The following is a 12,989-nucleotide window of genomic DNA, read 5'->3' as shown; positions in this document are numbered from 1 at the left end:
AGCTGTGAAAAATGTATTGAAGAGGTGAAGTGAAGGCTCTGGTGATGGTGCTACTGAGAGGGTTTTGGCTTCCTTGACCACAGCATGCACCTCACAGACAGATGTCTTCTGGGAAGGGATGGTATCTACCTCATGCTGAAGGGAAAGGTTCTTTTCTTGGCCAGGATGGCAGACCTCCTGGACACGGCTTTAAAATGAGATCACCAGGGGATGGAGGGGACAACAAGCGGAGCAAGCCCAGGGTCTAACAAACAAGCATTACAACAGGAGACAACAGGAAGGACACTACAGCATGAGCTGAGGGAATGGAGATCCCTCAATGTGACAGGAAATGGAGGGCCTCCAGCAGAGGGCTCAAATGCCTGTACACAAATGCCAGGAACATGGGTAGCAAACAAGAGGAACTGGCCCTCCTCCTTTCCAGCAGGGGCTATGATATCATAGGAATAACAGAGACCTGGTGGGACTCTACTTATGATTGGATTGTAGCTATAGAGGGCTACATTCTGCATAGGAGGGATTGCATAGGGGAAAAGGGTGGAGGTCTAGCTCTACATGTAAAGGAATAGTACACCTCCTTGGAAGCTGAAATTGAGGAAGGGCAACTTGAGAACCTCTGGGTCAAGATATGGGGGGGGGGGGGGACACGGTGAAAGGGACCTAACTGTAGGATTATTATTATAGACCTGCAAATCAAGATGAGGTGCTAGATCTAGACTTCTCCAGAGAACTGGAAGAGGCTGTGAGAGCATGGGATATGGTCATCATGGGAGACCTTAACTACCCAGACATCTCCTGGGAAGACCCCTCAGCCAGATCTGACCGGTTGCATAGACTCCTTACCTGTATTGATGAGCTCTACTTGTCTCGGGAAGTATATGGGCTGACCAGAGGAAATGCACATCTAGATTTAGTTTTTGCCAAGGGAAGTGACCTGGAGAGTGATCTGATGACAGAGGGTAACCTAGGCAACAGTGACCACGACAACTATCACTTTCACTGTCTGTCACAGGGCTGGGAAATCTGTCAGTCAGGTACAAATTCTTGACTTTAAAAAAAGCTGACTTCAATAAGCTAAGAGCTTTAGTGACTAATGCCCTACAGGATCATGGACCTCAGGGAAAGAGTGTGAATGAAGAGTGGATGAAGAAGGACACAATCCTCGGTGCACAGAAGTTGTCCATACCTGTACACAGAAAAATTGGCACTGGGGCTGGGAGCCTATCTTGGCTCAATAGGGAAGGTTTAGATCTTCTGAAAAGAAAAGAGAGGCTTACCAATGTTGGAAGCTAGGAATAGATCCCAAGGAGAACTACATAAGATTAGTCCACACCTGTAGGAGGCAGATTAGAAAAGCAAAGGTGGTGACCAAATTCAGGTTAGGTAACAGAAGGAAAACTAGTGGAAATGTGAGACCACTGCTCATTGCATCTACACATCTGATCACTGACACCAAGGAGGAAACTGAACTCCTGAATGAGTACTTCACATCTGTATTCCACCAGTCCAAAAGTGATAGCCTGCCAAATGCAAATATGACACAGAATAGTCACAGCAGGGATGACCACCTACCAACAGTCAATGTAGAGCTGGTGAAAGAACAGCTAGAGAGGTTGGATGTCTATAATTCATCAGGACTGGATGAACTCCATCTGAGAGTGCTGAACGGATTAGCTGAAGTCATCACAGGACCACTGGTGAACCTCTTTGAGAATTCATGACACTGAAGAGAGGTCCCAGAAGACTGGAAGAGGGCCATTGTTGTGCCCATCTTCAGGAAGAGGATGAGAGAGGACCCAGGGAACTACAGGCTGATCAGCCTGGCCTCAATCCCAGGCAAAATCCTTGAAAAATTTCTCAAGGAGCCCATATGCGATTAGCTAGTAGGAGGCAAAATTCTGAATGACAGCCAGCATGGTTTTGTCACAGGTAGGTCATGTCTGACTAACCTCATCTCCTTCTATGACCAGATTACTCACCACCTGGATAAGGGAGATGAGGTCAATGCCATTTACTTGGATTTTATCTTGGCCTTTTACTTGGTGTCCCAAGAAACTCTCAGGGTAAAACTAGGGGACTATGGAATCAACAATTCAACAGTCAGATGGGTGGCAAACTGGATGTGGGGCTGGACCCAGACAGTTCTAATAGATGGATCTGTGTTGACCTTGTAGAAGGTAGCCAGTGGGGTGCCCCCAGAGTGTAGCCATGTATCAAGGTAGGCTGATGGTTCAGGTCGTCCTAGACAGATTAATTAGATGGGCAGACCAGAACCAGATGCTGTTCAACACTGAGAAGTGCTTCATCTGGGGTTGAAAAATCCTCAACAAACTTATAGGCTCAGTGGTGCTACATTAGCTAGCCTCATATTCAAAAGGGGCCTGGGGGTCATAATTGACCATAAAATGAATATGAGCAACCAGTGTGATGCTACATTTAGCAGAACAAACAATACACTGGCATGAATCAACTGATGCATCTCAAACAAAACTAAGGAAGTTATTCTTCCACTCTACTTGGCATTGGTGAGGCCATAGCTGGAGTACTGCATCCAGTTCTAGGTGCCACACCTCAAGAAGGATGTGGAAAAGCTTGAGAGAGTCCAGAGAAGAGCCACTTGTATGATTAGAGGCCTGAAGAGCAAGCTACAAGGAAAGGCTGACAGCCATGGCACTGTTCAGCCTAGAAAAGAGAAGACTTTGGGGGTATTTTGTGGCAGCTGACAAATATATCAGGGGAGAGCATCAGGGGCTAGGTGAACAACTATTCACCAAAGCACCCCAGTGGAAAACCAGGATAAATGGTCATAATCTCCTAGAAGAAAGTTTCAGACTAGATATAAGGAAAAACTTCTTCACAGTCCACGTGACCAAACTCTGGAATAAACTGCTAGTGGGAGTGGAGCAAGCACCTACCCTGGAGTTCTTCTAAAGGAGACTGGATCCACACCTTGCTGGGGTTATTTGACCCAGCAGTCTTTCCTGCCCAGAGCAGGGGGGCTGGATCCGATGATCTCACCAGGTCCCTTTCAGCCCTAAACCTCTGTGAAAATCTACATAAAAATCAACCACCATTATGTAAGGAAGTGCCATTTAGGACAATGAGTGATCCTTTTCTCACTGCTTTTATTTCTTCTTTTGAAGACTTTCCTAGACATGCACAAAAATATTTCATCATTCACTGTAATTGCCTTCCTTTCTGAAATAGTTGGCATCCAAATCTTCTAGACTGCCAGTAAGGCTAATCATAATTCTGGGTGCACTCCCCAGGACTTAAATGTTGTTATGGAATTTTTGGAGAAAATCTTTTATTCCTAAATACACATAAACATAACCAATAAACCTAAACGTGAACCAATATAGATAACTTACTTGGCGGCACCATAGTTTTCGAAATATTTGCAAATAGGCCAACACCATAAGACAGAGTGGTGCCATGTATGTCACCAGAAAGAAACATGTGTGGTACATTTTTGGGTAGACCTCAGCTGGAAGAAAAAATAAAATAGAAAAATTATGCATATATCTATTTATCTATGTATCCTGTTAAAACATTATTTTGAGCCAAATGGTAGTTGCAGGTACACATATATGCAATACTCATTAGTTAAAATGGATAAAGACACATAAATCTGATGGTTGAAGCTGGTCCTTGAATAAGAATGAGACACATTTTGTAAAGTATTTTGACTTGCTTCTACACTTCAAGGCAGCATATTGCCCTCCTGGGCTGAGAGCACATTCTTTACTATATTTTTTTAATTAGTGAAGAGTTCCATTAGGAAGACGATAGTACCTTCTTTTAGTAGCTGACAACTGATTTTTCAAATCCTATCTACATTTTATGTTGTAATGTAACACACTCCCTAAAGAGAAAGAAAAGTTCCATGGTTACAATGTTACCCTGTGAGAGACCTGTTCTTAGTTACTGCTCTGTGACCCTGAGCTTGTCTCGTTTGTGCATGTCAACATGGCAAAGAAGCAGAATGTTTTTTTTTCCCCCTTTGTAATATCTTTTATTGGACTAAGTGCACAGTTGGGAGAAAGACAAGCTTTTAGGCACAAAGTGCCCCTCCTCGGGTCTGAGAAAGACAGACTTAAGTATAAACCAAGTCAAATACCAGACAAAACAATGGCTTGCATTTAACGCACTATGAAAATGAAGACAGCCCATTCAAAGAGAAGTCATTAGAAGTAGCCTCAGAATCTTGTTTTTTACATATTCCCTGAATTATGATGGCTGCAACACCATTCCAGCCCAGAATATGTGCAATCTGTTTAGAGATACCTCAGCTAATTTAGATATTGGAAGCAGAAATGCTACATTAGCATGGCATTCTAGTGTACCTTTGTTTCACTTATCCATCTGTAAATAGGGAAAATAGAATTGATCTATCTCAAGGGCTGATGCAAAGATAAATAAAGATATGAGATGTTCAAATATTATGGCAATGTTAAGCTAATGACACATAAGATGGATGGCTAGTAGGTAGAGACAGGCACGCTTATATGTATATATATGCAAACACATATACAAATATACACACACTCATCTATACATCCATATATACACACATCCATATATATGGATGTTTAGATGAGTGTGTGCATATATGTGTATGTATGTGTGTTTCTCTTTTTCTCTCTCTCTCTCTATATATAGTGTGCATATATACACACACATACATACACACACACATATATCTATATATATATACATGTGCATATATACATACACATACATACATACACACACATATATATACATATATACATATGTGTGTGTGTGTATGTATGTGTATGTATATATGCACACGTATATATATATATATAGAGAGAGAGAGAGAGAGAGAGAGACACACACACACACACACACACACACACACACACACAGGGGGGCTGTACTGCAAATGCTGGTAACCACAGACATATATAATGAAATCATTAAAATGAGCTGGTGTAATTCATGCAATAACCTGAATTTGTTAAATTAAATACTCTGAAGTCAGGAAATTTCTGATCCCAAAGTGTTTTGTACACTTCAGTGAATGGATCTTCCCAATACTTTTGCCACTGTGTGACACAGGAGACCGGGCAAGACCCATGGTCTTAACCAGTTAATGGCAATTCTTATGTTCTAAACTAGGGAAGCACTGTTTTTCACATTCTTCAGCTGTTGAAAAGAAAGTTATGTGACTTACCAAGATCACAAGAGGTCAGTGATAGAGATGAGAACAGATTCCTCTTGCTCATAAGAAGTTGTCTCCTGCCTCATTACTGCTCTGCGGGCAGCAGGGCCCCTTTCAGGTATAAAGGCAGTACACATTCAAAGAGCCACCTGGAGTTTATGGCTTCCAATTTAGCACTCTGAGTCCAATGGAAACATGACTGCAGCCCAGCTATCTACAAAGAGCCGATGGGCCAGGCTAAGGGAAGAAGCCAGCTTTCTTCTTTGAAGTTTTGCCACCTGAAAAGTGCAGCTAGCTAAACATCAAAAGAAACTTTAGTCCTTCCTTCACCCAGGGCAGTGTACTTTGCAGAACTTTTACTTAAGAAGTTGAATCTGTTTAGTTTTTTAAGATAAAGTAAAGCTTTCAAGTGGCTTAGTAATCATTTCAGTAGACAGGAGGAGTGACTGGTCAAGGATGCTGTTCATTTTTCAAGTGAATTAATCCCAGGCTCCATGGTCAGATTGGTGCTGAGGGGTAACATCAATCAGTGCTTTTGTACATTTATGGTGACGTTTGAATTACCTGACCACAACAGCTATCCTTCTTTCTACATATGTGAAGCAGAGGAGAAAAAGTTCTCAGCTTAGACAGGCCATTCAATCGGCTTCAGAACAGAAAAGAATCATGGTCATTTGTGGTGGTCTCTGCTAATGGAAGTAAATTATAATCTTGGTGTCTGTGAAGATCATAACAACTTTATCTCTGTGATAAGTAATACTGTAGAAAGCAGGGTATAGTTTCACTTGCACATGGTACTCACCAAATAGTCATGGAACTATCAAGGGGTAATGTTATTGTGTACTTGGTTTAAACTATTATGAATTTAGTTTAAATTAAATGGAAGGATAAACAGAAGTAAGTCTGTAAGGAAACTAGCTAGTGAGATAAACTGGACTGAAGAGCTGAGACACCTAAACATTGAGAATGCTTGGACTTTAAGTAAAAAATTACTTGCATTGCATGCAAATAGAATAACTTGCAGGAAGGGTTCTAGACTTGCATTGTTAAATAACCAATTAAAAATTGACAGTAAGAATACACTGAAAGTCTCTTATCATTATTAGAGCACTTACCAGCAAAGAAAGCTATGGCTGAGAGTATATTCTGGAGGTATAGGGATAAAGTAAGAATTTCCAAAAGAGGAGTTAAGTTAGGCCTTCCAAAGTCCTAATGAAAATATTTTTAAAAATAGTAAAGGTCCTTCAGTCATACAAATGAAAAAGAACAAGAACAAAAGAAATAGCAGAGATGCTAATCAGCAAGAATATGGGAAGTTCAAGAAAATTTAGATATGTCCCAATTACTGAGTGTTTTGCCTCAGTTTTGAACAAATGAGGGCAAAGACAGGAAGGCAAAAAGGAGAAAGAGAAAAACTTCATGCTTTCATGTCAGTGGGTAGGGATAACTTCAGAACTCTAAAAGAAGTAACACATCAAATTATAAACTTTTAAATAAATTGGTCAAGTTAGTGGTGTGAATAGATAGTGAATGTATTATTTATGAATAGGGAAAAGTTATCTGAACAACTACAGATATTTTTATTGAGACTGCCTATTCCTATTGGCTTCAGTTAGGAAGCTCATAGAAGGCTTTAGAACAAATATTGAAAGAAAGAATAATTCAAGAAACGGCAGTAGAAAGAAAACAAAATAAATAGAGTATGGGAGTAACAAAGGTAGATTAACTCTATATCATGCTAGAGCAACGGAATGTGTTTTTTGGGTAAGATAACTACATTTCAAGATAAAGTAAGTCTTATTTTTCCTCACTTAAATAAAGTGTTTTATATCATGCTGCACTGAAAAAAAATAGCTTTTCATCATTAACTGTGGCACAAAAACCAGAAGTGTACTAGTGAAATTTCTGGCCAGAGAAAGGCCGTAGACTGACTAGGACTACAGCCCATAAAGCTGGGCTTGGGTGCAGTGGTGAAAAGAGCCCAGATAGAGCAAGAGGATGTAAGCCAGGGGATGGCTGAAACCCCGACAAGTGTTTGGAGGCTGTGACAGACCAGACAGTATAGAGGGGCAAAACACAGGTGTTCAATAACACCTGCGAGGCATGGGAATGACTATGGGGGAGGCAGGAAGTCATGATTATTGCTTTTAAGATTTCAGTTGGGAGAGTGTCCTGAGAGGGACAATTCCCTCTGGGAAGATCAGGGCAGAAGTTTGGAGAACTGCAAACTGGTACCTGGAAGAGGCTGCCTGGGGTACCTGAAAGAGGCTACCTTTTCTGCCTGCAGCCTCCAAATTTAAGGATTCTAAATTAAGATCGAGTTGTGACAGGCAGAAATTTGGAGACACAATAGAGACTGAGGAAGCTTTTAGGCAGGCCTGTCCAAATACTAGAGACGTCGCACACTGATCTGACAGTGTGGGCAGGACTAGTTACAGTACTAACATCAAGAATTTCTTTATAAGCTGGGAGATCATCAACTAGAAATTACAAATGAGATGGTTAGTAACTGTGAAAAGGCCGGTGACTAGAAAAAGGCAAATGTGATCCTAGGACATAGGCAGAAAGTAAGCATGACTTCATACTATCAATGGATATCATTTTTTTTCCCCTACAACATATCTGGAAAGTAGAGACAGGAAGGTATAAATGTCATCATACAAGGTACTGATAAGATGAAGCACCTCATCTCAAAAGCTCCTCAAAGCTGAAGCTCAAAGGAGGATCCAGGAAATAAAAAATCAATGGTAGTAAGATAAAGCCAAGGAGATTTAGCAATATACCAACAAACATAACATTCATAGTTTTTCCAGGCAACAAAAGCCATCTGTGATCCAACTTTCCACAGTGATTGCAGGATGGCTCAACAGTCAAAGACAATGAATCTTTCCAAGCTAGATGGAAATAGCAGTTTGAGCATTTTGAGGCACTCCTGAACTGCGAGTCAACTGTGTTGGATGTGAATTTTTCTCCCAGTACCGCAAAAGGAGATCTCTCATCAGCCCTCATGTTCTAGAAGAAATCTGTCATGCCATCAAGGAAATCAAGAAAAACAAGGCTACTGGGCCTGATGGTATACCTGCTGAAATCTTTAAGGCTGACTACAGATTTGTTCTTTGAATTTGGAACAACAAGGAGATCCCTCGGGACCTGAGGAATGTTAACTTCATAACTATCTTCACAAAAGGGGATAAGTCTGTGTGCGAGAACTATTGAGGTATCACCCTCCTTTTGACAGAAGGGAAAATCCTTATACATACCCTTCTGAATTGTCATCTACTTCTTGCTGATGAAGTCTTTTCAGAACCTGTGTGGTTTCAGACCATGCCACAGGGCAATTGACATGATCTTTGTTGCCCACCAGGTACAAGAAAATTGTTGGGAACAACATCAGGACCTGTATAAGTCCTTCATTGACCTTACTGTGGCCTTTGACTCTATGAATCATAAAGCCTTGTGGAAAGTACTGACTGGGTTTGGATGTCCTGAAAAATACATCAAGGTCCTGAAGCTTCTTCATGACCAGATGACTGCAACCTTTCTTTGTAGCAGACCAGAGACAAATCCATTTAACATCCAAACTAAGTTCAAGCAAATATGTATCATCACCCCAATTCTGTTATCCACTTCTTTACCATCATCCTGTTTGTTTTTAAGGACCACCTCCCTTCTGGATTTGACACTGAATACTGAAAGAATGGAAGGCTTTTCAATCTGGGACTTTTTTGCTCAAAGACCAAAGTATTCAAAATAACCATCCTTGAGCTTTAATATGCTGACAACTGCACCAACTTTCATACAGTGAGGGAAACCTCCAGACCATGCTGAATCTCTTTGCAGAATCCTGCCAAACTTTGGGCCTTTCTCTCAACATTGAGAAGACTAAAGTGTTCTATCCATCTGCTCCAGGCCAGGGACATGACCTCTCCTCCTTAACATATCATTGAGCAAAAGACCCTAGAGGTAGTTGAGAACTTCCCATATCTTGGTAACCATTTCTGTAAGAAAGAGAACATTGATGAGGAGGTCCAGAACAGGATCCAGCACACAAACACTTCTTTTGGGAAATTGCTGTGTTTTTATTGAAAGACATCAAGATCCAGGACTACAATACAGTCCTCATCCCCTCTACAGATATGAAATGTGGGTGAGCTACTATCATCATCTCAAGAGTCTGGAGATGTATCAGCAATGATGCCTTCAGAAAATCCTCCACATCAAATGGGAAGATTACCACACAAATGCCAGAATCCTTGCTGAAGCCAGTGTTATCAGCATTAAGTCTGTGATCTTCAAGCATCAATTTTGCTGGACTGGTCATTGTGTAGGAATGCCTGACTCACAACTCGCCAAACACATGCTCTATTCCCAGCATAGTTGTACACTGAGATCTCATGGTGGCCAGAGGAAATGCTACAAGGACACATTAAAAGCATACATCAGGAAAATGGGTGCTAACATCAATAATTGGGAGGAGCTGTCTGCTAACCAACTCCAATGGTGCCACAACTTCAACCAAGCAACAGCCCATGTCAAAGTAAATTGTCTTACACTTGAAGTAGAAAAAGAGAGAGCAGAAGAAGGAAAAGGAGATAAATTCCAGCCTATGGCCTACTCTCCCCTGGGAGAAAACCTGCAATTTCTGCAGATGGATCTGTGGCTCAAGGATTGGACTCTTAAGTCATCTTAAGACCTATTAACAACCCACAGTAGAGACCATTTTCAAATAAAGGGATTCCCAACAATGAGTGTTAAGACCTCATGCAAGATTCTGTGTGGATTCTGGTGACCCCTGCTCTGGAAATTTGAACTCAAACTAGAAGAGTTGCAGAGAAGCCCTACTAAAGTATCTTTAGAAAATAGTTTATCATGGTAAATATATTTACTCGTGGTGCTCTGGTGTGGTGCCAGAGGACTGGAAAAGGGCCAATGTGGTTCCCATTTTCAAAAAAGGGAGGAAGGAGGACCCAGGGAACTATAGGCTAGTTAGTGTTACCTCGAACCTGGGTAAGCTTTTTGAGAGAATTATCCTGGCACATATCCATGAGGGGCCAGCAGGGGAGGTTATGCTTAGGGGCAACCAGCGTGGGTTCATTAGAGGCAGGTCCTGTCAGACCAACCTGGTGGCCTTCTATGACCAGGTCACAAAAGCCTTAGACACAGGGGTAGCAGTAGACGTAGTCTTTCTAGACTTCAGGAAGGCCTTCGACACTGTCTCCCACCCCATTCTCATGAAAAAACTAGGGGACGGTGGTGTTGACATCTACACTGTAAATGGGTCACTAACTGGCTGGAGGGCTGCATCCAGAGAGTGGAGGTGGATGGGTCATTTTTGACCTGGAGGGATGTGGGCAGTGGGGCCCCCCAGGGCTCGGTCCTCGGACCCGTGCTGTTCAACATCTTCATCAGTGACTTGGACAAAGGGGTAAAAAGCACCCTATTCAAATTTGCTGATGACACTAAGATGTGGGAGGATGTGGGCACACTAGAAGGGAGGAATGGGCTGCAATTGGACCTGGACAGGTTACGGGGTGGGCAGATGAGAACAGGATGGGTTTCAACACTGACAAGTGCAAGGTGCTGCACCTGGGGAGGAAGAACCAGCAGCATACCTACAGGCTGTGGAACTCCCTTCTCATCAGTGCAGAGGCAGAAAAGGATCTTGGAATCATTATCGATGCCAAAATGAACATGGTCTGACAGTGTGGGGACATGGTCAGGAAGGCCAACCACACCTTGTCATGTATCCACAGATGCATCTCAAGCAGGTCCAAGGAGCTGATCCTCCTTCTCTATGAGGCATTGGTCAGGCCGCAATTGGAGTACTGCGTCCAGTTCTCGGTGCCACACTTCAGGAGGGATGTGGACAGCATTGAGAGGGTCCAGAGGAGGGCCACCTGCATGATCAGGGGACAGCAGGGCAGGCCCTGCGAGGAGAGGCTAAGGGACCTGAACCTGTTCAGCCTCCACAAGAGAAGGCTGAGGGGGGATCTAGTGGCCGTTTGCAAACTAGTCAGAGAGGACCAGCAGGCATTGGGGGAGTCCCTGTTCCCCCGAGCACTCCCAGGAGTGACAAGAAATAACAGTCACAAGCTGGCAGAGGGTAGATTCAGACTAGACATCAGGAGGCGCTACTTCACAGTCAGGGCAACTAGGATCTGGAACCAACTTTCAAGCGAAGTGGTGCTGGCTCCTACCCTGGGGGTCTTTAAGAGGAGGTTAGACGAACACCTTGCTGGTGTTGTTTGACCCCAGTACTCTTTCCTGCCATGGCAGGGGGTTGGATTTGAAGATCTGCTCAGGTCCCTTCCGACCCTACAAACTATCAAACTATGAAAACTGTTGTACTTGTGCAACAGCTACACCTAAATAAAGTTATTTTAAGGAGGTTCAGGACAGAAACAAGATTTACTGGATACACGCAGTGCTTCCACTAAACACTAAGAGCTAATGGCTAAACTTTCAGAAAACCCTATATATAATTGTGCCACCTAGTGAGTAGGAATAACATGACACTTTCTAGAATACCTTGCTAAATGTAATTAATAATTTATGATGAGAGAAATAGACCAGAGACAAGAGCTTTCCTTTTATTTAACTAGGTGTAGAACTCCTGCACCATTTTCAGCCACAGGCAGCACTCAGTGAAGTCTGTTTATTTAGTAGGGATTTCCACCATTTTGTCAATGTGAAAGAGCCCATGTGTTGTACCTCTGATTGAAATAATCGATTTGAAGACTTTTAACAGGATTCTGTGTTCACAAGCAGGACCTATCTACTCTTCAGCTTCACTTAGTCTGGATAGGCTGCAAAACTGTCTTTCTTTGGCATTTCTCAGGCACACTTAAAATCTCTACCCATTATATTTTCATGAAAACTTATGGTTCAGTTGTTCATAGCCCCGTGACCATTTTGGGCTCCCTAAAACATCCTCTGCTTAATCACACAATTTCCCATTGTGGCACTATGGTTTACAGTTCACCTCTCCAGTGGCACTGGTAGATGAAGTTTACATCATAAAGTAAGGTCTCTACTTTACACAGCACAAAGTCAATACAGAACAACAAAACACCTTTATGTCATTTTTGCCTAAATAGCCTCAACACTCAAGTGTTTTTTAGAATTTGGTCAGAGATCCACCATCCCAGGTATATAAATTCTCTTCTGAATCATGGGGTCCTCAGAAGCCAAATTTCTTTTATACTCTCCACTCCAATCAGATTTGAATTTAGATGAACTCAAGAAAAAGAGAACTCTTATAAAACTATGATCATTGATCATATGTCCTTCCTTCATGCTTCAAACTTCTTTAGTCTTTGTTTTTCTGTTTCTGGATTTCTATTTCAACCTCCATCCACATGTAGAAATGAATTTAAAAAACCTTGATTTTTCTAAGGCTTCAGTCAACCCATTGTCCTCAAGTATTTCCATTTGAATAGAGGTCACTTGTGTTCATGGTTCACCATTATTCCTTGTCTGGAAGTAAAACCATCCCCAAAAATATATGGCTGCCTCCACACTTGCCACATCATTAAATGGTAGAGCAAAGTCATAATATCAAGCAGAGTTCATAGGCTGTATGTTGACAAGCTCCCCTAATATGTCACATCAAATCACTACAGTTAAATGTTGTTTAAAACAGAATAATGCAAGGATTATTATTATTATTATTTTTAGAGATAGCTGAAGTTCACCAGTGGAATAATTTTCAAGAGCACTGTATTATCAGATTTCCTTGTGTCATGATTTCACTATGGTTACAAGAACAATTTTATGCAAAGGCAGAAGTCTAAAAATAGGT

General features: G+C 41.9%; 1 protein-coding gene across 1 annotated transcript in view; it reads right to left on the bottom strand.

Moving 5' to 3' along the window:
- Positions 1-12,989, bottom strand: part of HCRTR2 (hypocretin receptor 2) — a 66,439-nt gene that overhangs the window by 18,704 nt on the left and 34,746 nt on the right. Inside the window, exon 4 of the mRNA XM_006262422.4 lies at positions 3,372-3,487. Coding sequence (XP_006262484.2) covers positions 3,372-3,487 — 116 coding nt within the window. The remainder of the gene's footprint in view (positions 1-3,371; positions 3,488-12,989) is intronic.

This window comes from Alligator mississippiensis, chromosome 1 (assembly GCF_030867095.1).
Source record: "Alligator mississippiensis isolate rAllMis1 chromosome 1, rAllMis1, whole genome shotgun sequence".
NCBI classification, from domain to species: Eukaryota; Metazoa; Chordata; order Crocodylia; family Alligatoridae; genus Alligator; species Alligator mississippiensis.
The sequence above is the reverse complement of the archived record's forward strand: the minus strand, read 5'-3'. Positions and strand labels throughout refer to the sequence as shown.